This window comes from Tachypleus tridentatus, chromosome 13, assembly GCF_004210375.1.
Source record: "Tachypleus tridentatus isolate NWPU-2018 chromosome 13, ASM421037v1, whole genome shotgun sequence".
NCBI classification, from domain to species: Eukaryota; Metazoa; Arthropoda; class Merostomata; order Xiphosura; family Limulidae; genus Tachypleus; species Tachypleus tridentatus.
In genome coordinates, this window is record NC_134837.1 from 17,464,496 (window position 1) to 17,490,911 (window position 26,416).

At 33.9% G+C, this 26,416-nt stretch overlaps 1 protein-coding gene across 3 annotated transcripts in view; it reads right to left on the reverse strand.

Annotated features, from left to right (window-relative positions):
- Positions 1-26,416, reverse strand: part of LOC143238996 (neural cell adhesion molecule 2-like) — a 414,991-nt gene that overhangs the window by 9,821 nt on the left and 378,754 nt on the right. For all 3 annotated transcript variants that reach the window (XM_076479701.1, XM_076479699.1, XM_076479700.1), the window contains exons 3-12: positions 18,369-18,479; positions 15,244-15,447; positions 14,556-14,849; positions 13,890-14,180; positions 12,495-12,782; positions 8,995-9,297; positions 8,470-8,598; positions 7,098-7,131; positions 4,846-4,949; positions 2,984-3,153 (exon numbers count right to left, since the gene is read on the reverse strand). In XM_076479701.1, coding sequence (XP_076335816.1) covers positions 2,984-3,153; positions 4,846-4,949; positions 7,098-7,131; positions 8,470-8,598; positions 8,995-9,297; positions 12,495-12,782; positions 13,890-14,180; positions 14,556-14,849; positions 15,244-15,447; positions 18,369-18,479 — 1,928 coding nt within the window. The remainder of the gene's footprint in view (positions 1-2,983; positions 3,154-4,845; positions 4,950-7,097; positions 7,132-8,469; positions 8,599-8,994; positions 9,298-12,494; positions 12,783-13,889; positions 14,181-14,555; positions 14,850-15,243; positions 15,448-18,368; positions 18,480-26,416) is intronic.

The window sequence follows — 26,416 nt, forward strand, 5'->3', positions numbered from 1 at the left end:
ACTAGAGAGAAGGCAGATAGTCATCACCACACACCGCCAACTTTTGGTCTACTCTTTTATCAATGAATAGTGGGATTGACCGTCATAATATAATGTTCCCACGGCTGAAAGGGCCAGCATGTTTGGTGTGACGGGGATTCGAACCCGCGACCCTCAGATTACGAGTCGAGCTCCTTAGCCACCTAGCCATGCGTAACCAGGTAGGATAATAATATTCAATGCCGACCCACCTGGATAATATTGATCCAAAAGCAATCCATTCAATATACAACACCATACCAGTGTAATAAAAATACAATATAAATCCACCTGGTGTAACAATAAAGAACGTTATTCAAATCAATCTTATAGGTTTCGAGATGTGGGTTATTGTTGAATACTGTTAACTAGTTTTAATAAACTACACAAACGTAAATGATTTTTTCACGTGAGATGTTTATTTTTTGTTAAGTTCAGAGGTATACAATGGGCCATCTGTGCTGTTCCCACTATGGGTATTGGTTTCGATATCTTCACTGTTGACTTTACAATGTAACAGGGTTTTAAACGTTAAAAAAAATCTTAAAAATTTGTGTTTTTTCTTAGTGTATTTCCAAAAACGGCTGTAAAGAACTTAGCACAATAACATATATTATACACTAACGGTTTTTCTATCTCCTTCTACAAAATAATTAACCATGAATAGATTGTTAATCTCATTTGTTCAGTCTTTTAAGTTACACACACATTCAGGGTTGAGTACATATTATTTATTAAAACGATTGTGTTCATGCAAACTATGACGTCAGGTGATAACCACAGCCGAAGTGGAACAGCATGTATCAAAACTATATTTTTATATTATTTGGAGTTAGATAGGAGAGTGAAAGTTATACGATAGTCCTTCTCGACTCAAAAAATCCAAACACACTGGTCTGCTCATACTACGGAGTTAAATTTTCCAAACAGAAAATATCCCTTTTACTTACTGGTTTTGGAAAACAGGAAAATAATAATAACCTTGTAGCACTGTATCCATCCAACAATGAATCTTCAAGTTCTATTCTAGTAAATATTAGTCGTATTTCGTGAGCAAAATGTTGCATATGTAACAGGCGAGATACACGAACACAAACATAAGTAAACAAAACAATTCACATGCCTCAACTAACGGTATGTAACGTAATTAAGAAGGACCTCCGTCTGGAAGAGAAGTCCAGATAAGACTTCCCATCTTTCATTCATCCAATTAAATCGTACCGTAGAACAAAACGTCAGAGATCGGATAGAAACAGATATTTGTGCAGTTCGACGCAAAAGACAAAAATACCTGATAATTAAAGCTAGGCAATAAAATGTTGTTTAGAAAGTAAAATATATTGTTGAAAACGTTACAATGAGAACACCTGGATACATCTTCAGGCTCATATTAATATGTTGATGAACATAGGATTCAGTTGAAAAGAAGAAATCCCAAGGGATAAAAGTATGTAACCGAAGATGAGCCTATCCTACAAGAAGCAATGTATCTTTAAACAAGTAAGCTAAAACACAGTAAGAATCTTTACTATGGTATAACACACTTCACTAGTTGTGGAATTAAAATTTCGTATGTTAGCTTTATGTCTCAATTACTTTTTATGTTCCCATTGTGTTTTACTTAATACATTTCTCTTATATTATTGGTTCTAAACACATGTTATAATTTCATTTAACCTTCGGCATATTATTGTTGGAATGTGTAGATAACAAAAAAGTTTTATGTGTAGTTTGAACTAAAATTATTCGTGATGATGCGAAACTCCTTGAAGTAAAAATGTATTCTCAAGACGGTTGGTACGGATATTAAAACTTTAATTAAAATAAAGTAAGGAAGAACGTTTCGACCTTCTTAGGTCATCTCAAGGTTAATAAAGAGAGTTAACCTGTAGATGACCTAAGAAGGTCGAAACGTTGTTCTGTACTTTATAAGTTGTAATACCTGTATTAGTCGTTTTGAGTATACGAGCTAAAATTATATTTATATAAACAATTTTTTGATTGATATAACGCGCCACCTGTCGTATGTTTTTTCTGCTTATGACGAGGTTTATCATTGCACGTTAAATAATGTTCTACACTGATAAGTTCAAAGTTATTTCCACATTCGAATCCTTTCTCCCTACAAAGAGCTTGAAAGTTTGTGTTCAATAAATATGTTTTGGTGTTAGCCCAAATTTTTTTAAGTTTTCCCCACAATTACAAATGTATTACTTAATTTTAAATGTGCAAGATAACTTTTTTCTAAACTCTGTATCCCGGAATACATTATGCAAATAGAATAGCCTTCATAAAATATTGCTTTGATGTACAAGTCTTGACGACGAGAAACCCCCTTGAAATAAAAATGTATCTCAGAACGGCTGGTATGGGTATTAACACTCAGAACAGCTGGTATGGGTATTAACACTTACTGATAAGGAGAGAACAACGTTTCGACCTTCCTAGGTCATCTTCAGGTTAAGAAAGAGAGTGTTTGAATGTGACTGTTGACGGACACATGAGTTAGGGACGAGAGTATAATTGGGTACGGGATTGTAGGGGGCGTTGCAGGTGGATGTTAGGTTATTAATTAGTATAGGTGTAAAGATGTTCCTTTATATTGGTTTAGTTTCGGTTTTAGTTGTTGTATAAGTTGGGCTTCTTTGATTTTACGTTTGTTTATATTTGTTTTCCTACTTAGTATCATTCACATGCTGATATTCAAAACAGCTTCAGCGTGAATTCTGTGTCACAATATGATATGTTTCTATTGTTTGTTAGTTCATTCAAATCCGTCAATGTTCGTGTAGCGGCGGGTGTTTTGCTAACCATTTATGGTTCACAGTACTGACATTTTACTGGTTGGTTGGCGACCATTACAAAACGAAACGTAAAGCGCTTTCAACCCACTAGGTATAGACTTTTTATTAAGTTATATTTATTGAATAAGTTCAATATTACTAGCAAATTTTCGAATACGTACTGTTGTGGCTGAAATACTTTTGGGACTGTTTATGTCGGCCAGGTGGCTTTTCGTATAAACTGGACTGCTATAGACAACTTCCAGATGTTCAGTTTTCAGAGAATGTAAACTATGATCTTCCATGATGTTGCTTAGTTGTAAACATCTCTGTTCCTTTTCATCTATGCAACCTGCAATAAAAAATACTTTGATAATAATGAATATTTACATTATGAAAACAGAAATTTTTACTGAAGTTAGCAAAATATTTTCTAATCTCCAATTATTTAACCTTTTACGTCAGTACACGACTAAACACCAGGTTAAAACTTTTAAGTTAATTAACGTCAACTTTAATTAATTTCTTCTTTGCATATGGATTTAATATGATTAATAAATAATACGACTTAGATTCTTGATGTTTAATTCCCTGGAAATGACTTCTAAGTGAAAAATATTAAACATTAAGCGGGACTTCAGAACGATCAATATCACGAAAGGACAATTTCATATGCTTTTCATACGTTCTATAGCTATAAAGTAGAGCAAGTTGGTTTCTAAAATTAAAATATGATGTTTACAACGATTCATAAGTCAGCAGTAACCTTTGTTTTTGTAGTATTATTTTTCAAACGTTTTCGATGATTAACCATAGAATGAACTAGCTTTTCCTTTTATCCTTGTCTGACATTATGTTACAAATTGACATTATTAATTCATGTCGTCTCTATAAAAGTATTGATTTAAAGCTAAATCCTAATTAACTGAAGAAGAAATTTATAAAGAACATAATATGATACCAGATACCAATATTAAAAATCACCTCTACATACGAAAGTTTTCGTGCACGGCATGGCCAGGTGGTTTAAGACACTCGACTCGTAATCTAGGGATCGCGAGTTTGAATCCATGCTCGCCCTTTCAACCGTGGGGTGTTATAATGTAACGGTCAATCTCACTATTCTTTGGTGAAAGGATTGCCCAAGAGTTGGTGATGACTAGCTACACGAGAGTTACCTGCACTAGCCGTCCCTAATTTAGACTTGTGCGAAATTCAAAACAAACAAACAAACAAGGAAACGGATTTTTCTGAACCAAGTTCGTATTTCAAAACAAACAATGATAAGTTGCTTCTTGAAATCTTTGTACTTGCTAATCCTCATTACTAGGATATAAGGGTTCGTATTATATCGTTTCTTTGATCAGTCAGAACTAAGACTAATATACTGCAGATTTAGTTTGGCTTGAATTTCGCGCAAAGCTACACGAGGACTACCTCCGCTGGTAGTCTTACATTTAGCAATGTAAGACCAGAGGGAAGGCATCTGATCATCACCACCCACCGTCACTCTTAGGCTAGTCTTTTACAAACGATTAGTGGGATTGATTCCTCAGAATATAATGTCCCCACAGCTGAAAAGGTGAGTATATTTAGTGTGACTGAGATTCGAACCCTCGACCCTCAGGTTACTAGTCGAGTGCATTAACCACCTGACCATACCAGGCCTATGTATTGTAGACACCTTACAACTCGGTGATAATCCCATCCCAGTAGCATACCGATATGTCTACAGAATTACAATGCTAGAAAGTGTTTTGTGGTACGCGCAGTGTGTGAGTCCATTGTGTGGCTTTGAGCTCAATTATCAACAAACAAACTATTTGGTACATGTATTTCCAGTATTCAAATATGTCCGACAGGCATAGAAAGTTATTGAAAATTATTTGTGCTTTTCTTATTTTCAACATTATTTACATTTATTTGTATTTATTATTTCATGGAATGAATTTTTTAAAGGTTACAATTACTAATTTTAAAGAGTGGGAAAAATTAAACTGCTTCTTAGTTTTCATTAAAATATTGAAATACTTCCAAATCATACCTGCAAAAGGTGATCTGGTAACACCTTTATCAGGAATGATATCTGGCCCTGTGTCTTCAATATCACCAATATCTTCTATGTCCTTCTTCAGGGGTATCTCTGACCTATAAAACCGAAACCTAACGGTGTACTTTCCATCATTATAATCTTTTGTTATATGCATATAAACATATATATTTCAAACATAGGATGCGGGTTTGAATCTCTAATTAACGCGTAAGATGACTGTATGAGTATAATTTAAACTTATTATGTGGAATTATTTGAAATCATCTTTACTTTTAATCTGGACAAGCCATTCCAAAAAAAAAGAACCCATCATTTACTATAATTTGTAAAGAGATGGCGCCACTAAACGTAGCTTTAATTTTCAGTGATTATACTGACAATGGACTCAACAACATGGGAGTTCTAGCACGAAAATGCATAATATTAATAAAATAGAACATTTCTATCAATTTTGCTTTGTGTCTTGAATCAAACAGAGAGAGATCATTTCTCAAATTACCCATAAATTTCTAAATACAAATACAAGTGATATTTCCTGTCGTTAAAAATAAAGATAATATACGGTTCAGTGCATTATTCAGAATATAAAAGTCGTTGTTTGACTTTCGTTGCATATCTCCTGAACAGTGACAAAAAGTGTTTATGATATCTTTTAAGACGTTAAAGTCGATGCTGGATCAAAATCTACAGAAGAGAAACAGTTTCCTATGAACGGAAGTTAAAACACGTGAGTAAGTCATAATACATCTGTTCCTGCCATGACAGATCCCGGAAATAACCACAGATTAAACGCTATCACATCCGTCTTCAGAGAGAGTGTAGATAGCAGTAAGAAAAAAAAAAACATTCGGGTCTTCATGGCCTAAAATATTTACTCAAAACTTGTGTTTTATGTTATTACAATACTCGTAATTACTAAACACCATAAAATAAATTGTGTGTTCATAGCATTCGAAGATGATAGTAAATAATTCGCTGTTCAAATAATTTATGTATCGGTTTATTCAAAATCCATAAGTCAATTCACCCTAGAAACAGAGTTCTGCCCTTTAGAATCAACACCAAGTCAATGGGTTATCAATTGTCTTAATTAAGTGTACTTGCAACAAATATTCGTGTATCACTTTCTATCAGCCACACAAGAGGGCGTATCAAAAGCTGGGAAATAAATCTTTGTCCCGTAAACCACTTTCACTATGTTTACGAATAACATACAAATATATGTAAATAGTAAGTAAGCACGACACATGTAGGCCGAGAAAGGGTTAACAAGTGTTAAGTCTACTGTATTTCAGTAGACTTGTGTTTAAAAGTACACGTGACACACAGTCTGAGAAAGGATTAGTAATCATATTGTTGTGCTTTATACAAAATCAACTGTCTTTGGAACCCTGTGTGTCGTCATTGGCCACCAAGTGGCACACTGGTGCGTCACTAGATTTATACCTCTACAAATTGGATTTCAATACTCCTGGTGGGCAGAGCACACATAGCCCATTGTGTAGCTTTGTGATTAATTCCCAGCAAACTGTCGTCATAAAGAAAAAAAATAATTAGAACAACTTTAAACAGCATCAACAACGAAGCCTGACATGAGTTCGTTCTTCTAACTTGGAGAAAGTGGTGAATTACATCGAACGTCATTAATCAACTTTGTTATAATGAGATTCTACTAAGAACATTTATGTTTTCCTAAATAAAATAATAATAATGTTTTGTCTGAATTAGCACTATTTATTTTATTTTATTTTATTTCTGTTTAATTCGCTTCAGCTATAAATCTAATTTCTCCCTTATATTTCATCTGTATTTTACTCTGAAACTGCTGAAAGGTCAGACGAAAATCGTTTTTGCTTTGCAATTGAAAACTTTGATTTAAAACGTTTTAATGGACTATATTATTTAAAGTAAGAACAATAAAAGAAATTTCATCATTTAAATAATTTAACTGAAAAGCTCAAAAGCCTGTGTGTTTAACATAAAGCACAATCAATTTCTATATAAACATGCTAGGTTTGGTTAAATTTAATGTTAAACAAGTTTACAATAGTAAAATGAGTTTAAACAAAAGAAACTTACAAAGATAGAATCCGGGTTTCAATACCCGTTTTGAGCAGAGTACGGATAGCTCATTGTGTTGCTTTTTGCTTAATTTCAAATAGATAAGTTTACTAAATGTTAGACACTGTTAAAAATGTCCTTCGGTTTCGAAGAAACTCAGCTTGCCTCTTTCTAATACTCACTTCTCTGATTCTGGATTGTTTCTTCTTATTTCACCTGTTAAACAAAATGAAAATAACAGAAAATAAATTTGAAAATTAATTCATTTTAATGCATAATTTTAAACAGAAATTAAATTTAAAAATTAATACATTTTAATGCAAATTTTAAACAAAAATTAAATTTAAAAATTAATACATTTTATTGCAAATTTTAAACAGAAATTAAATTTAAAAATTAATACATTTTAATGCAAATTTTAAACAGAAATTAAGTTTAAAAATTAATAATTTTAGTGCAAATTTTGAACATAGTGAAATATAACCAAATGTCACGTTTTCAGAAAAATAAACTGCCATTACTAAACGTTACAGAATATAGTTCGTCTGACATATCAACATCAGTAATGAATCTCACACAATTAAGTTTATTTGACTTATCATCGGCTGTATAATTACTATTTTGTGATTTGAATCCTTATTCCATACAGCTACACTGTACTCAATTTGTCCTGGTATTATCATAGAATACGTAAAATTTGATAAACAGAGGGAAAATAATAATAATAAAAGAGAACAGAATAATTATTGTTATTGTTTATTTTGAATTTCGCGCAAAGCTACACAAGGGCCATCTGCGCAATATTATTATTATAATCATATTTGATTTCCAGGGTTCCACTAATTAGGAAATCGTTAATAAGTTATTCACAAAATATCTACTTTTATATCCTGAGTCACTTATATAATCACTTGCTCAGTCAGTCTGAAATAAAACAGCGAACCATGGAAGTAAAAGGCTCATGATAAGTAGTTATATTGTCGTTTTATCTGTGTTGTTTAAGGTCAGACGTGGACAGATGGTTAGGTGTGCTTTCCATGCAATCGGTTCGAATTCTAGTACCACGAAACATGCTCGCCCTTTCAGCGTTGGGGGTGTTATTACGTTACTATAAATCCCACTATTCGTTGGTAATAGAATATCCCAAGAGTTGGCGGTGGGTGGCGATGACCTTTTCCTTTTGATTTTTATGTTTTCGCTTCGTTTCAACTCAATGAAATTATACATGGACCAACAAAGAGTTAGTTTTACTGTGTTACATAATAGTGTACACATGTACGTAACGTTGCATAAACTTAATCAGTTTAAAGAAAATAATATTTGAGCAGTGTTTAATCGATGAAAACACACAGGCAAGAGAAAACAAATTACTAAAAAAAATCCTCATGGTATTGCTGACGTAATAACAAATCCAAGTGGTAAAATCCTCAATAGCATTAACAAACACGTGTCAGGTATGAACGAAATCAGGATGGTTGCTGATTAATGAAAAAAATTACCTACAATATTTTAGGTGCACTGAGGTAGATAATATCAATACCTAACAAAACTTACCCTTTGTTCTTCTTTTCCATTTGGAACGAATGAATATAGCTAAGACAAGGGTAATGGTGACCAGAATCGTAACAATAGCGATAAGGATAGCAAGAAATGGACGAATGATGAACATTCCTTCGCCATCTCCTAGAAATAACATTAAGAAATGTGGCGTTATATGGCAGTATTGTCATCTTTATTCCATTTACAAAAGACCTACCATTTCCATCTTACTTCGAAAACTTTCATTATTTTTTAAACAACTTGTAGTAGTATATTAAGATATTCCGTGAACATCGTGTTGTTCGTAAACCCTGGATTTAGTGGAAGTTGTAGATAATTCATTTCAAAACAGTTAATGGATTTTTAAACGACCAAAAGGGGTCAACTGCTCAAATAAAAGTAAGGCATAAGTAACTGCTTCAAATTATGTAATTGTTTATCAAGAGACTCTGGTCTAAAGAGTTTCCATCGTTTCCTAAATCAAACTACTTTATGTAATTCAGTGATATTTACTAATTGCTAAATATCAAAGTTCCAAACCTCTTCTGGTTAATTTTTCGGCAGGTCTCAGAGTAGAAGCTAGCATGACCACAGAAGAACTTCGACCCTTTGGGTTTGCAGCGTACATGACTATCCTCAGAGGAGTGCCAGATGGTAAGTCATCGGCAAGAAACACTGGTACTGGGGAGGTAATATTCGCTTGGAGAACGTTACTGTTTATTAAATACACCTCCAACATAAAGCGTTGTGACATACCACCATCGTATCCCTCAAGACAATGAATAGAAATTAGTTCTTCTGTTTGATTGACCAATGAACAATTATGGAGAGGATCAGGAGGACCTAAAGAGAGGCATAAAACAAATTATGTCAAAGGTCAAAGGTCCTAAACAAAGAAGAAAAAATGCATTTTATTCTTAAAACTTCTTGTACAAGAATAGAATACTCAATGACAATATTTGTGTAACCCTATTTAAAGTGTTGCTATGAAGACTATTATACTTATTGATAGTGAATGTTTTCAGAACAATTATCGAAATTCCTTTACCCTTGATAAATTTACTGAAATGTTTTATGAATACTGGAATGCTTATTAACAAAGATTTTTTTGCGAAAAGTGGAATAATTATTAAATTTGTTTTTATAATGATCATAAAGGTCATTGGCAGTAATTATACGAATGTGTGTTTTCTGATCATAAAGGTCATTGGCAGTAATTATACGAATGTGTGTTTTCTGATCATAAAGGTCATTGGCAGTAATTATACGAATGTGTGTTTTCTTATAGCAAAGCCACATCGAGCTGTATACTGTGTCCACCACGGGGAAGGGGAATCGAGCCTCCTGATTTTAGCGTTGTAAATCCGTAGACTTACTGCTGCACCAGTAGTGGACAGTAATTATATGAACATTGTAAAGTTTATTAGCACAATATATACGAACATTGAGAGTATTAATAGCTTTTTATGATAATCTTGTATTATTTACTCTTATCCCTATCAACATTATAAAGCTCATTGGTAGTACTTCTGTGAGAACTGGACACTTTATTAACAACGTTTTTAAGAAATTGAACTTGCTGTTCACAACGCTTTTACTAGCATTGTAATATTTATTGGCAATGAAAAAACATATTTAGAATTGCTTCTACGACTATAGGAATCTTTCCTTATCTTTATTTCGTAACAATAATTAAGTTAACATCGATTTTTACTTTTAACTACACAAAGGGCTATCTTTGCTCTGTCTACCATCGAAACCCGGTTTTTAGAGGTGTGAGTCCGCAGGCATACCGCTGTACCACAGAGGGGAAAAGTTAGATACTGATTCGTAAGTTTAGAACATCGTCTGGTTCAAACTAACTTAATTATTTAAGTCGAGTTTCATTCTTGTATTAGCCAGAGTACAAAACGACACGTAAAGCTTTAACCAGTCTGTGATTCTCGTGGTTATATTATTGAGAGCAGATAAAGCTTGATTTGTATAGTAATGACGGCAGATCAAATATTTTAACGAAGGTTCAATCACGCAGTGATTATAATCGTAAAAGGAGATAAACTTTGAAACCGAGGGTTTCACGCTTATGATGGCGACAGTACAAAGAGCAGCTAGAAGACGTTAACTATGGTTTCCTGCTTGTAATGATTAGTTTGGTGTGGTTTTGAATTTCGCACAAAGCTTCAGGAGGGTTATATGCGCTAACTGTCCCTAATTTAGCAGAGTAAGACTAGAGGTAAGGCAGCTAGTCATCACCACCCACCGCCAACTCATGGAATGCTCTTTTATCAACGAATAGTAGGAAAGACCATCACTTTACAATGGTCCCACGGCTGAAAGGGTGATCATGTTTGGTGTGACAGGGATTTGAACCCGCAACCCTTGGATTACGAGTCGAGTACCTTAACCACCTGGCCATACCGGGCCTGAGTAACGGTTAAAGTGGTGAGGGCAAATAATACACTTTAACTAAATTTTATGCTTGTAATGTTACAGCGTTGAGAAAACATAAAATATTTTAAGTTGGTTTTGAATTTTGTAGCGGTTAACAAATTTTAACTGAATTTTCGTGTGTTTTGGTGTTTACAGTGCTATTGTTAGTTGTAAAACATTAATGTTGATTCTTGTATTCACACAATTAGACATTTTTTGTCCTCTGTTTTATTTCTATAATATCATAATCTACTTATCTTATTGAATATTTGTCTAGGTGTTACATAAATGAAAGCCCCAGCCAATAGCATTCGCGTAGCTCTCTGTATCCAGACGCTACTATTTATTATTTCAATGTAACTTTAAATGGTGGCTAATGTTTGACATACAGTTAATACATGAAAATATAGTTTTCTTGTTCCTTATGTTTGACTATAGAACTACTAAACATTAAAAAATGTGTAACATATCTCCACTGTGGTTATGTAACCATTGAACACTAAATAATGTGCAACATATCTCCACTGTGATTATATAACCACTAAGTTCTAAATAATGTGTAACATCTCTCTACCGTGACCATATAACCGCTAAACATGATATTTTGTGAAGTATCCCTTTGTTGTGACCATATAACCACTAAACATGATATTTTGTGAATTATCCCTTTGTTGTGACCATATAACCACTAAACATGATATTTTGTGAATTATCCCTTTGTTGTGAACATATAACCACCAAACAAGATATTTTGTGAAGTATCCCTTTGTTGTGAACATATAACCACTAAACATGATAGTTTGTGAAGTATCCCTTTGTTGTGACCATATAACCACTAAACATGATATTTTGTGAAGTATCCCTTTGTTGTGACCATATAACCACTAAACATGATATTTTGTGAAGTATCCCTTTGTTGTGAACATATAACCATTAAACATGATATTTTGTGAAGTATCCCTTTGTTGTGACCATATAACCGCTAAACATGATATTTTGTGAAGTATCTCTTTGTTGTGACCATATAACCGCTAAACATGATATTTTGTGAAGTATCCCTTTGTTGTGAACATATAACCACCAAACTCGAAACAATATGTCGTATTTTTGGTGTTGTTAACAACTGTTTAAAGTACAGTTATTGACGGGCTTCTCAACTCTGTACATTCATTAGTTTGATAGCCAATTGGTAAAATGTACATTTTGTTTTATATATAATACATTGAAAAATTAATCAAAAGAGAAATACCTAGTACTATTAAACAATATAAATCATAACTTCAGCTAACTAGTACCTCAAATAACATTTTCTTAATGGAGAAGATTGGTACGTGCCTTCAAACTATACTCTATTTAATGTCTTTTTCTAATGATAACTCATGATAAGAAAAGAAATACCAAGAGGTATGCGCTTTCATCCACTTAAAAAAGAATTATCCTTAACATTCCATATTTTCAAAACATAACTATCTTTAAGATTATGTGCTTTTAGAACGAAACTACTTTTAACATTCTGCACTTTTAGAACAAATGCATCTTTAACACTCAGTACTTTTAAAAGATAACTGCCTTTGATAGTTAATCTTGTCTTGTTATTTTCTTTCACTTGCCTGCAGGAACTATAGTAAAAACACAAGGTTCACTCTGAATTCCAATGTCGTTGGTTCCCCAACATAAGAGTTTCCCATAATCTTCGTCCGATTCTGGAGTGTAGGTAGCTACGCTGTGTGCACGATACGTAGAAAAGGTTATTTTGTCGGATCGTTTATAAGAACTGTTGAATCGCCAATGGACTGTTACTTTGTCAGGGTCAGAGTCCAGTTCACACGACACATCAAGAGATTCATGTTTGGCCACACCGTAGATGGTCTTTTGTCCAGGTTTACATAAAGGAGCATCTGAAAAAAAAGACACGTAAACGTAAAAGATGTGTTATATTTCTTTATATTTTAGCGAAATTTATTTGCAAAGAAAATAAATCTGTACTCAATAAATATCTCATTGGGGCCAATTAAATTATAATCCTCTGGTACATAAATTTGTCATGTTTAATTTATTATATTTAGTAAAACATGTCAAACGATTTTACCTTATTCTCGTGACCTCAAGTTTCAATACATTTTGACCCTAAGTGGCACAGTGGTATGTCTGAAGACTTGTACGACTATAAATAGGGTTTCAATAGCTATGGTGGAAATATGACAGATAACTCTGTTTGTAGCTTCATGCTGAATAACAAACAACATCATTATCGATACAGTTTAATATAAAAAAAAAAAACGGATTTGCTTCAGTTTTGTTTTAATCTATACAATTATTTGTATGACGTTGTGGTTTTGAATACTGTCATCAAAATATCTTCGCCTTTTCAGCCGAACTTTATTTACTTTAGTGACGGTAAATCCCACTTTTTGTGATCAAAAGATGCCCGAGAGTTGATGTCCAATAATGTCGACTGATTACCTTTTCGCCGGGCCCGGCCTAGCCAGGTGGTTAAGGCACTCGACTTGTACTCTAAGGATCGCGGGTTCAAATTCCCATTACACCAAATATGCTCGCTCTTTTAACCGGGGAGGCGTTATAATGTGACGCTAATTCACACTAATCGTTGGTTAAAGATTAGCCCAAGAACTGGCGGTGGGTAATGATGACTAGCTTCCTTTCCTCTAGTCTTACACTGCAAAATTAGGGACAGCTAGCGCAGATAGTCCTTATGTAGTTTTGCGCGAAATGCGAAATAAACCAAACCTTTTCGCCAAAATTATAAAATAATGAAATAATTAGATATATGTGTTTTCATATCGAAATATTCAACTTTCCATGTGTTTAAGGTGGTTTCTAACCATGTATTCTAAAATTAGAGTCGAAACTGAACTAATACAGTATGTTCTGAATCCGCATTTTTTTTTTCAGATAGTCAGTCACTAATTTATTAACTAATTAACCCGTCTTTAACCACTTACACTTAACCTTAAGAAAAATTTAACCTGTCTTTAACCACTTACACTTAACCTTCAGAAAAATTTCGTTACTAATTCCTAATCCTCGACTGTTGGTGGCTGAACATGTAAACCGTCCTCTGAATGTTCTTTTCACTCTCTGTAATACCAAAGACTGGTTGCTGATGATGACCCCTGCTGATGTGTTGGTGGTGAGATCCTGTCCTTCAAACTGCCAGCTCAGCTCGTGTATCCAAGGATTTGCACGAACGTTGCACTCAAAGTATACGTCGTTTCCTTCTTGAATATTCGATACTTTGAGATTTTTGCCGAGCTGTAGGCTTATCTGAGGTGGATCTAGAATAGCAAGTGACATTGATAACTCACCATTGTTATATGTAAAGATATATATATATATAATGTATTATGTAATAACTTTGACACATGTATTTATGTTCTTCTTGTCTCATTTTCCATTAAGTTATTGTAGATATATTACTTATTGAATTTATTTTAGATTTCAACAAGCAAGTAGAAAAAAGGTAAATATTTTAAGACTTCCCGATATCCAATCAAAAGTGAGTTAGAACACTCAACTAGAATGTATAGAGAATAAACTTGAAATATTTTTTTTATTTATTTGGACGAATATGTCACGTAACTTTAAAAGGCGACCATTGTATACTAAACGAAAATACTAACTTAATTTTTATCATTAAAAAGATAGTTTACACTGTACATCCAGTTTCCAACCATCTTTCACACTGCTTCCGGCGATCAGAGGATTTTCAGCACGACAAGAGAGGAACTTTCCATTGTCGTCGATAGATGGCGTAAAAGTAAGAATGGTAGTAGTGTCACTGCTATGCAGCGCACTCTCGCGGGTGTTCTGCATTTGTTGATTTCCTTTCCACCAAGTGATTTTGCTGGCGGGGCGCGATCCTTTCGCCGTGCATGTTAGTTCTATTTCTTTATCCGCAAGAAGAGGTTTGTGGGAAGGTGAGATGACTGCTTTTTCCGGTTTCACTGGTAATTAAATTATTATATCAGCAATACGTCGGGTTTCCCTACAAATTAACAGTCTGGTGGAACTCACATCGACTTTGATATTTAGTTTTTTTTTTATAAATTATGTTACTACTTAGGCTTACAAGTCTCATTTCGTTATTTTATACGAGATATCTATCGTATCAAATTAGTTAGGACTACAATGTACATTAAATATCTATCTCTTAATATCGCGAATTTCGCTCATTATATTTTACAAACATTTGATGAACATTAAAATTACAAGATCAACAGAGTTTTGTTTCGAAAATAATGTACACATTTCTCGAGTGTTTTGTATAATTATCAATGTGAAATATCTATTTCTAATTATCAATGTGAAATATCTATTTCGAATGACAAGTATTCTTACGGTTAAGGTCAATGGTTATAGCATTGGATGAAGGTACAGTGATGTTGTTATTAGATGCTTGACAAGTCAACACTGCAAGCAGGTCCTGTCGGCGAAGTCTGTTAAGTTTTAACTGGTTTTGAACAATATCTCCAAGTTCGAAAGTGTAGTTGCCGTCCAGCAAAGAATAATCTCTCCACCAGGTCACAGTCGGCCGTGGCTTCCCTGGTGATAAACAGTAAATGTTTAAATGAGCAGTGAGTGAAGTGTGTGTTTCGAATTCAACTGTGTTTGTTAAAGGTAATATAATGTTTTATAAATGTAACATATGTCCTAGCCTAAGATTCGATATATTTAACAAAACAGGGGTAAAATTATTTTTAATTTTATGAGTAAATTGTATATTCAACTTGTTAGTACGAATTTTAGCCGTTTCCATTGGAATAATTTCTTTGTTTTGAATATTCATGAACAGCTTCACAAGGTTATGAGGGCGACAAAAATACTCTCCATTTTGACCAGCTAGAAAAGTGCGCATTTAAAAGGTTTGGCTGGGTTTGTTTTCGATTTCGCGCACAGTTACTCGAGGGCTATCCGTACTAGGTGCCCTTAGCTTAGCAGTGTAAAACTAGAGGGAAGGCAACTAATCATCATCACCCGCCGCCAACCCTTGGGCTACTCTTTTACCAACGAATAGTGGGATTGACCGTTACATTATAGTGCCCCCACGGCTGAAAGGGATAGCACGTTTGGTGTGACGGGGATTCGAGCCCGTGACCCTCGGATTACGAGTCGAGTGCCCTAGCCACCTGGTCATGACCGGCCATTTAAAAGGTGAATATTAACTTGTTCACAACTCTTGTGAAACGTTGCGGTGTATGTATTGACTTCATTGATCATTATTAGCATTTGTTTGTTTGTTTTGAATTTCGCACAAAACTACACGAGGGCTATCTGCGACAGCCATCTTTACTTTGGTGGTAAAATGCTAGAAGGGAAGGCAGCTAGTCAACAGCACCAACCACCAAATATAGGACTACTCTTTTCCAATGAATAGTGGATTGACTGTCATTTTATAAAAGGGCGAATATGTTTGGTTGGACCGGGATCCGAACAGGCGACTCTCATATTGCAAACCAATATCTCAAACCATCTGGCCATGCCAAGCCCACACTTGACACAGCAAATAAGGAGCAGACACTCTTTGATGTTCAATCAAATTGAAAATGTATTGATTTCGCCACCTATACAAGGGTCACACGAAGTAACTTTTCCAAATTTGAGCTGTTGTATTGAAGGAAAGGCAACCAGTTAACAACACCCATTTCCATCTATTGGTCTATTATTGTCTAATCAAGTAACTGGAATGGAGCTTCAACGTTCCCGCGACCTAAAAACAGACGTAACGCGATTTTGCAGATTGTATTCCAGTCAGATACATTGAACACTAGACTATTATTGGAAGGAAGAAAGCGTTGTTCATATGCTTGAATTTAAAGATCGATAACGAAATTGGACCTTGTAATAATAGCGTTTGTTTTGAATTTCGCGTAAAGCTAGATGAGGACTATCTGTGCAAGCCGTCCCTAATTTAGCAGTGCAAGACTAGAGGAAAGAAAGCTAACAATCACCACCCACCGCCAACTCTTGGGCTACTCTTTTACCAACGAATAGTGGGATTAACAGTAACATCATAACGTCCTCACGGTTGAAAGGGTGAGCATGTTTGGTGTGACGGGGATTCGAACCCCCGACCCTCAGATTATGAGTCGAGTGTCCTAACCACCTGGTCATGCCAAGCTGTAATAATAGCGGTAAACATATGAAGCAAAATTGTTGCTTTTGTAAACAGCACACATCGTTAAATAGGTTCATAATGTATTAAAAAAATTCTAAATTACATCTGGTTTTATCATGAACTTCTTAACAAGTTTTATAACTCTAAGCTAGATAAAAATGGGATGTTATTTTAAAATTATAAATTGAGTATTATGATATCAATTTTAGTGTGAACCAACAAGGATAGATGGCGCTGTTAAGAAAGAGTTTGAATTTCAAATAATTCGAATAACAATGATACGTAAAATTAAAAATCCATACCCCTTTTAACGTAGTTGCTAAGGCTGTTTTCTTATACATTAATCACATTCTGCTATCAGAGCATGTTTATTATTTTTTCTTCTTTACTTTGTTCACCCACGTGTTTCAGATGGCGTGAGGTAATACTGAGGAAGTCTTTCCGTTCTGTTTTGTTTAACGTCGAGAACAATATCCAATACAATATTTTGTAATATAATAGAAAAATAAGACGACATAATAATACTTTGTTTAAATGTTTGAAGTAACATTCTTACTCTTGTTTACTTTAATGTAAATCAACGTAATAATGATTTCCATCAGGACCCTTGAAATTATATCATTCCATAATTAACGTTAATCATAAACATGAAGTATTTAAATTTATGTTTTAATTTTTTTTGTAATTTCAACAAATAATATTCAAAGTGTGTTAGGATATATTATTTTGTTCAAACAGGATACCAAACTTATATCAAGTCAACATTACCTGCACAATACGCTCGAAAATGATCTCAAAATATCTTATTTTTATTTTACAGAAGCTGTAAATATTTACATGTTCTTACAACGCTAAAATCAGGGGTTCGATTCCCTCGGTGGGCTGAGCAGATAGCCCTATGTGGCTTTGCTATAAGAAAAACACAAACACACACATTTACATGTTCAATGAGAGAAGGTAGAAAGGAAAACCATTTCACGAAAGTTGTGGTAACATTGGTTATTTAAAACTTACATATTAGCAATCAAATACATTTATTTTGCACCATGTTCTTATAAATATTCAGCAGTATTACTAACATATCTAGTTTAGTCTACTATGTATAGCTTGTTTCAAGCAGTTTGGTAAATTAGAGGTTAGATTAACTGGAAAATTGTTCACATAAGTTGGCGAAGTAATATGAAGTCAGAAATAGTTATGACGAATTAAAACATTTAATTACATCTGAGAAAGTGTGTATAAGTAAGTTCACTAGTGATTATTTAAACCACTGTGTTTGTGTTTGTACAGAGCTTTTAACAGTGATGACTATTATAGTGGCTAGATGTTTTCATAAGGCGTTACTTACCGCCACTTGCTTGGCACATCACTGTAAGTGAATCACCTTCATTATAAGGGCCTACAAGACCTTTGAGACTTTGACCTTGTTCATCCAAGATGACTGGTTCTCCAGGAGGAACTGTTCAAAGTTTAAAAAGTAACATTAATACAATAACTGGCAGTCTAATTGACTACTTTCTACCGTGAGGTCTTTATTCCTGTTTGTTCAATATGACTATTCTCCAGGTTGAAGTGTTCCAGGTTCAATAAATACTGTTATTTAGAAATGGAAAACAAAATAGGTAAACTAATGTTGGTTAAGGAAATAATACTGAAATAAGACATTAGCATAGTAATGAAGTAAAAGTACATGATACTATATGAAACCAAGTGAAGTAAAAGTACATGATACTATATGAAACCAAGTGAAGTAAAAGTACATGATACTATATGAAACCAAGTGAAGTAAAAGTACATGATACTATATAAAACCAAGTGAAGTAAAAGTACATGATACTATATGAAACCAAGTGAAGTAAAAGTACATGATACTATATGAAACCAAGTGAAGTAAAAGTACATGATACTATATGAAACCAAGTGAAGTAAAAGTACATGATACTATATGAAACCAAGTGAAGTAAAAGTACATGATACTATATGAAACCAAGTGAAGTACAATACTATATGAAACCAAGTACATGATACTATATGAAACCAAGTGAAGTAAAAGTACATGATACTATATGAAACCAAAAGTACATGATGGTATATAAAACCAAGTGAAGTAAAAGTACATGATACTATATAAAACCAAGTGAAGTAAAAGTACATGATACTATATAAAACCAAGTGAAGTAAAAGTACATGATACTATATAAAACCAAGTGAAGTAAAAGTACATGATACTATATATAAAAGTACATGATACTATATGAAACCAAGTGAAGTAAAAGTACATGATACTATATGAAACCAAGTGAAGTAAAAGTACATGATACTATATGAAACCAAGTGAAGTAAAAGTACATGATACTATATGAAACCAAGTGATAAAAGTACATGATACTATATAAAACCAAGTGAAGTAAAAGTACATGATACTATATGAAACCAAGTGAAGTAAAAGTACATGATACTATATAAAACCAAGTGAAGTAAAAGTACATGATACTATATGAAACCAAGTGAAGTAAAAGTACATGATACTATATAAAACCAAGTGAAGTAAAAGTACATGATAATATATAAAACCAAGTGAAGTAAAAGTACATGATACTATTTGAAACCAAGTGTTTATTGTAAATTCCTCATATAAGACTATAAGAAAAAAAAAATACCACCTTTTACCATGTTTACGACACAAGCGAGGCATTCCGTTAAAATCATGATCGATTTTAAACCCATTAGGATGACAGCTTTATCACTAGTATTATTTTCAGTAGTATAAAATAACAGAATAGACTAACAGAATGTTTTCTAATATTTTGAAGAAAAACAAACTAGAAATGTTTATGCTGCAGAAGGAAGACTGTCATACTTGGTTTTAAGAGTACCGCATAGAGAATATAAACATAATAACAACAACTCTTCTCTTCTTGTGCGATAAAATAAAACAAACACTGAAATAAATACACATGAAAGTGACTTAACATTCATTCTTATCACTTAAAAATATTGACACTTTGTTACTGGGCCCGGCATGGCCAATTGTGCTAAGGCGTTCGACTGGTAATCCGAAGGTCGAGGGTTCGAATCCTGGGCGCACCAAACACGCTCACCCTTTCAGTCGTAGAGACGTTATAATGTGACGGTCAATCCCACTATTCGTTGGTAAAAGAGTAGCCCAAGAGTTGGCGGTGGGTGGTTATGACTAGCTGCTTTCCCTCTAGTCTTACACTGCTAAATTAGGGACGGCTTGCACAGATAGCCCTCGAGTAGCTTTGCGCGAAATTCAAAACAAACAAACAAACACTTTGTTACTTCATGATCCATTATTTATTACTTTACAAAAGATAAGTTTAAAGTTCATTCAGGAGGTCAATTGTCCTTTCTTTCTATTTTAAAACATTAATTTCAAAGTTTTAGTTATTTTGGAACATACATCAAATGAATAGACTTGCTTTTCCAAGTCAAAGGTCAATTTCTTGACCTCTAATTGTTTTTGAGTTATCCATGTTGATTTTTAACATTTAACATTCTCCACCTGTCAAAACTCCAGCAAAAGTAATTGTTTTTCAATGACGTTTTGTGAACTATCGTAAAAAAAAGACGTACAATTCCGCGGTCATTAAAACAAAACAAACTAATGACTCGAGTTCGACCTTACGTCTACGATTAATAACGTTAAAAATGAAACAAAGTTTGCGCTTGTCATTAGTTTGAGAACAGTTTTGAAAGAAATTAAACCATTCTATCTCGTTAACGGTTGTGTTGTAAGAATGTTCTTTCTTGCAGTATTGTATTCATTGACTCTCATTTGATACATATGTAAACATCCCAATATATTGTAAGGCATTTAACCTTAGAATATCTACAATCTCGTTACAAAAATTCAGTTGTTTTTACATCTAACCTAATAGCTTGTTTCATAACAATATCACTTTGCACTGAAAAAATTGAAGATCACAGCCTGCTCTTGTCTTTCAATAGCTCTGAAATACATGTTCAGTGAAAGTGCAGATGTGTTTTTTCGTTACAGATTACTGTCAACTTGTCTGTTTCCGATCTATAATTAGAGAAGTTTAACAATAAATTTCAAACCTGTCTTTTACTTCCTACAAGTTACAAAAACTGATATTTTATTTTATACAGAGTGTCATTTGGGATGGACAATTAAAAACTAAAGATTCTCTGAAACGCTAAACGTACATGCAGTAAAGTCGAGTATATTAAAAGTTACAGTATAAATGCATTGACAAATACTAATACCATTTTGGGTTTAAGCTTATTTGAAAAAGAATGTGATAACAAACGAAATATATATCTGGCAGCGATTTGTGAGAGACAAAAGACAGATATGGAATGTTATTTTGTTACACAATTCTATATCTGAATCACAATTGGACAAGTTAAAACAATATGAAAGTGTGACATTGGATTTTTAAGAGAATTTTATCAAGTATTGTAGATCTACTGGCTTTAACCTGTCGCCAACTCTTAGCCCTATTTGATGGATTTTTCAGGGAAACTTTTCTTCCTTTTAATCAGTCTTATCTTTATTTCACGGATCTTACTTAGAGGTTTGCTTCTTTTAGCTACTCTTATCTTTATTTCACTGATCTTCCTTAGAGGTTTGCTTCTTTTAGCTACTCTTATCTTTATTTCACGGATCTTGCTCAGAGGTTTGCTTTCTTTAGCTAGTCATATCTTTATTTCACGGATCTTTCTCAGAGGTTTGTTTCCTTTAGCTAGTCTTATCTTTATTTCACGGATCTTCCTTGTTTGTTTCCTTTAGCTAGTCTTATCTTTATTTCACGGATCTTCCTTAGAGGTTTGTTTCCTTTAGCTAGTCTTATCTTTATTTCACAGATCTTACTTAGAGGTTTGCTATCTTTAGCTCGTCTTATGTTTATTTCACGGATCTTTCTTTGAGGTTTACTTCTTTTAGCTTGTCTTATCTTTATTTCACGGATTTTACTTAGAGGTTTGCTTCATTTAGCTAGTCTTATCTATGTGTGACTCATATCTTTAGAATTTTTTTTTCTTTCACTCTTATCTTTTCATAATTTAAATGAACATTCCGGTGCAAGAACATCCAACATTATTAGTATCACGTAATTTTAAATCCACCATTATTAATATCACGTAATTTTAGTGCACGATTATAGCTTTAAACTTTTATATATTTTTTCACCTCACCTTGTTTCCCACATTAAAGAGATATTATAGTAATTATGCACATGAACCACAAACTAGAAAACGTGACTGATTAACAGTTTTTCATGACAACGTTGTCACAAAGAATTCTGTTAACAGGGAAATTATTTTGGACTATTTATATAAAATAACATGTACAGTACAGTCCACTTAATGAAAACGTTTTATTTCACCAATCACAGGTTTCATGTAACCAGCGTAAGGACTATTCACAAATCAACAAAGTACCAATAGAAATTACACATGAATGTTTCTTGTACATTAAGTACTTCTTACGTGTCTATAACTGTTTTGAAACACAAACACAAGAAGTGCAGCATTGAGCTAACTAGCAGTAACGAAGAAACATACGAACTACCGTATTAATCAATACAAATAGTTTAATGATCAATCAACCAGAAACATCTGATTCTTCCTATATCGTTCATTTCCTAAACATTCAAGAAAATTCTGGTCATTAAGTTCACGTGCTCACAGTGTGACGTCAAAATTCCTTCTAGACGCTCGACTAGAAAAGTAGAACTTGATAAACTCCTGGTAGATATAGAAAAGCAATAAGCTGGGACTTGATATACTCCTGGTAGATATAGAAAAGCAATAAGCTGGGACTTGATATACTCCTGGTAGATATAGAAAAGCAATAAGCTGGGACTTGATATACTCCTGGTAGATATAGAAAAGCAATAAGCTGGGACTTGATATACTCCTGGTAGATATAGAAAAGCAATAAGCTGGGACTTGATATACTCCTGGTAGATATAGAAAAGCAATAAGCTGGGACTTGATATACTCCTGGTACATATAGAAAAGCAATAAGCTGGGACTTGATATACTCCTGGTACATATAGAAAAGCAATAAGCTGGGACTTGATATACTCCTGGTAGATATAGAAAAGCAATAAGCTGGGACTTGATATACTCCTGGTAGATATAGAAAAGCAATAAGCTGGGACTTGATATACTCCTGGTAGATATAGAAAAGCAATAAGCTGGGACTTGATATACTCCTGGTAGATATAGAAAAGCAATAAGCTGGGACTTGATATACTCCTGGTAGATATAGAAAAGCAATAAGCTGGGACTTGATATAGCCTGGTAGATATAGAAAAGCAATAAGCTGGGACTTGATATACTCCTGGTAGATATAGAAAAGCAATAAGCTGGGACTTGATATACCCTGGTAGATATAGAAAAGCAATAAGCTGGGACTTGATATACTCCTGGTACATATAGAAAAACAATAAGCTGGGACTTGATATACCCTGGTAGATATAGAAAAGCAATGGTTGATATACATATAGAAAAGCAATAAGCTGGGACTTGATATACTCCTGGTACATATAGAAAAACAATAAGCTGGGACTTGATATACTCCTGGTACATATAGAAAAGCAATAAGCTGGGACTTGATATACTCCTGGTAGATATAGAAAAGCAATAAGCTGGGACTTGATATACTCCTGGTAGATATAGAAAAGCAATAAGCTGGGACTTGATATACTCCTGGTACATATAGAAAAGCAATAAGCTGGGACTTGATATACTCCTGGTACATATAGAAAAGCAATAAGCTGGGACTTGATATACTCCTGGTAGATATAGAAAAGCAATAAGCTGGGACTTGATATACTCCTGGTAGATATAGAAAAGCAATAAGCTGGGACTTGATATACTCCTGGTAAATATAGAAAAGCAATAAGCTGGGACTTGATATACTCCTGGTAGATATAGAAAAGCAATAAGCTGGGACTTGATATACTCCTGGTACATATAGAAAAGCAATAAGCTGGGACTTGATATACTCCTGGTAGATATAGAAAAGCAATAAGCTGGGACTTGATATACTCCTGGTAGATATAGAAAAGCAATAAGCTGGGACTTGATATACTCCTGGTAGATATAGAAAAGCAATAAGCTGGGACTTGATATACTCCTGGTAGATATAGAAAAGCAATAAGCTGGGACTTGATATACTCCTGGTAGATATAGAAAACCAATAAGCTGGGACTTGATATACTCCTGGTAGATATAGAAAACCAATAAGCTGGGACTTGATATACACCTGGTACATATAGAAAAGCAATAAGCTGGAACTTGATATACTCCTGGTAGATATAGAAAAGCAATAAGCTGGGACTTGATATACTCCTGGTAGATATAGAAAACCAATAAGCTGGGACTTGATATACTCCTGGTACATATAGAAAACCAATAAGCTGGGACTTGATATACTCCTGGTAGATATAGAAAAGCAATAAGCTGGGACTTGATATGGCCTGGTAGATATAGAAAAGCAATAAGCTGGGACTTGATATACTCCTGGTAAATATAGAAAAGCAATAAGCTGGGACTTGATATACTCCTGGTACATATAGAAAAACAATAAGCTGGGACTTGATATACTCCTGGTACATATAGAAAAGCAATAAGCTGGGACTTGATATACTCCTGGTAGATATAGAAAAGCAATAAGCTGGGACTTGATATACTCCTGGTAAATATAGAAAAGCAATAAGCTGGTTTTGATATACTCCTGGTAGATATAGAAAAGCAATAAGCTGGGACTTGATATACTCCTGGTACATATAGAAAAGCAATAAGCTGGGACTTGATATACTCCTGGTAGATATAGAAAAGCAATAAGCTGGGACTTGATATACTCCTGGTAGATATAGAAAAGCAATAAGCTGGGACTTGATATACTCCTGGTAGATATAGAAAACCAATAAGCTGGGACTTGATATACTCCTGGTACATATAGAAAACCAATAAGCTGGGACTTGATATACTCCTGGTAGATATAGAAAAGCAATAAGCTGGGACTTGATATACTCCTGGTAGATATAGAAAATCAATAAGCTGGGACTTGATATACTCCTGGTAGATATAGAAAAGCAATAAGCTGGAACTTGATATACTCCTGGTAGATATAGAAAATCAATAAGCTGGGACTTGATTTACTCCTGGTAGATATAGAAAAGCAATAAGCTGGAACTTGATATACTCCTGGTAGATATAGAAAAGCAATAAGCTGGGACTTGATATACTCCTGGTAGATATAGAAAAGCAATAAGCTGGGACTTGATATACTCCTGGTAGATATAGAAAAGCAATAAGCTGGGACTTGATATAATCCTGGTAGATATAGAAAAGCAATAAGCTGGGACTTGATATACTCCTGGTAGATATAGAAAAGCAATAAGCTGAGACTTGATATACTCCTGGTACATATAGAAAACCAATAAGCTGGGACTTGATATACACCTGGTACATATAGAAAAGCAATAAGCTGGGACTTGATATACTCCTGGTAGATATAGAAAAGCAATAAGCTGGGACTTGATATACTCCTGGTAGATATAGAAAAGCAATAAGCTGGGACTTGATATACTCCTGGTACATATAGAAAAGCAATAAGCTGGGACTTGATATACAGATATAGAAAAGCAATAAGCTGGGACTTGATATACTAGATATAGAAAAGCAATAAGCTGGGACTTGATATACTCCTGGTACATATAGAAAAGCAATAAGCTGGGACTTGATATACTAGGGTAGATATAGAAATTTTAAGCTGGGACTTGATATACTGTGGTAGATATAAAAAGCAATAAGCTGGGACTTGATATACTGTTGGTAAATATAGAAAACCAATAAGCTGGGACTTGATATACTCCTGGTACATATAGAAATTCAATAAGCTGGGACTTGATATACCCTGGTAGATATAGAAAAGCAATAAGCTGGGACTTGATATACTCCTGGTAAGCCAGAAAAGCAATAAGCTGGGACTTGATATTTTCTGGGAAATATGGAAAACCAATAAGCTGGGACTTGATATACTGGTAGATATAGAAAAGCAATAAGCTGGGACTTGATATACTCCTGGAAAATATAGAAAACCAATAAGCTGGTTGATATACCCTGGTAGATAATATTCAATAAGCTGGGACTTGATATAAAGGTAGATAAGCTGGCAATAAGCTGGGACTTAATATTTTCTTGGTAGATGTGGAAAAGCAATAAGCTGGTTGATATACTCCTGGTAGATATAGAAAGGCAATAAGCTGGGACTTAATATACTGTTGAGAAATGTTTAAGTTACAATAAGCTGGTAAACTAGGAACTTAATATCATTCTTGGGAAATATGGAAATGATGATAAGCTGGTAAACTAGGAGTTAATATTTTCTTGGGA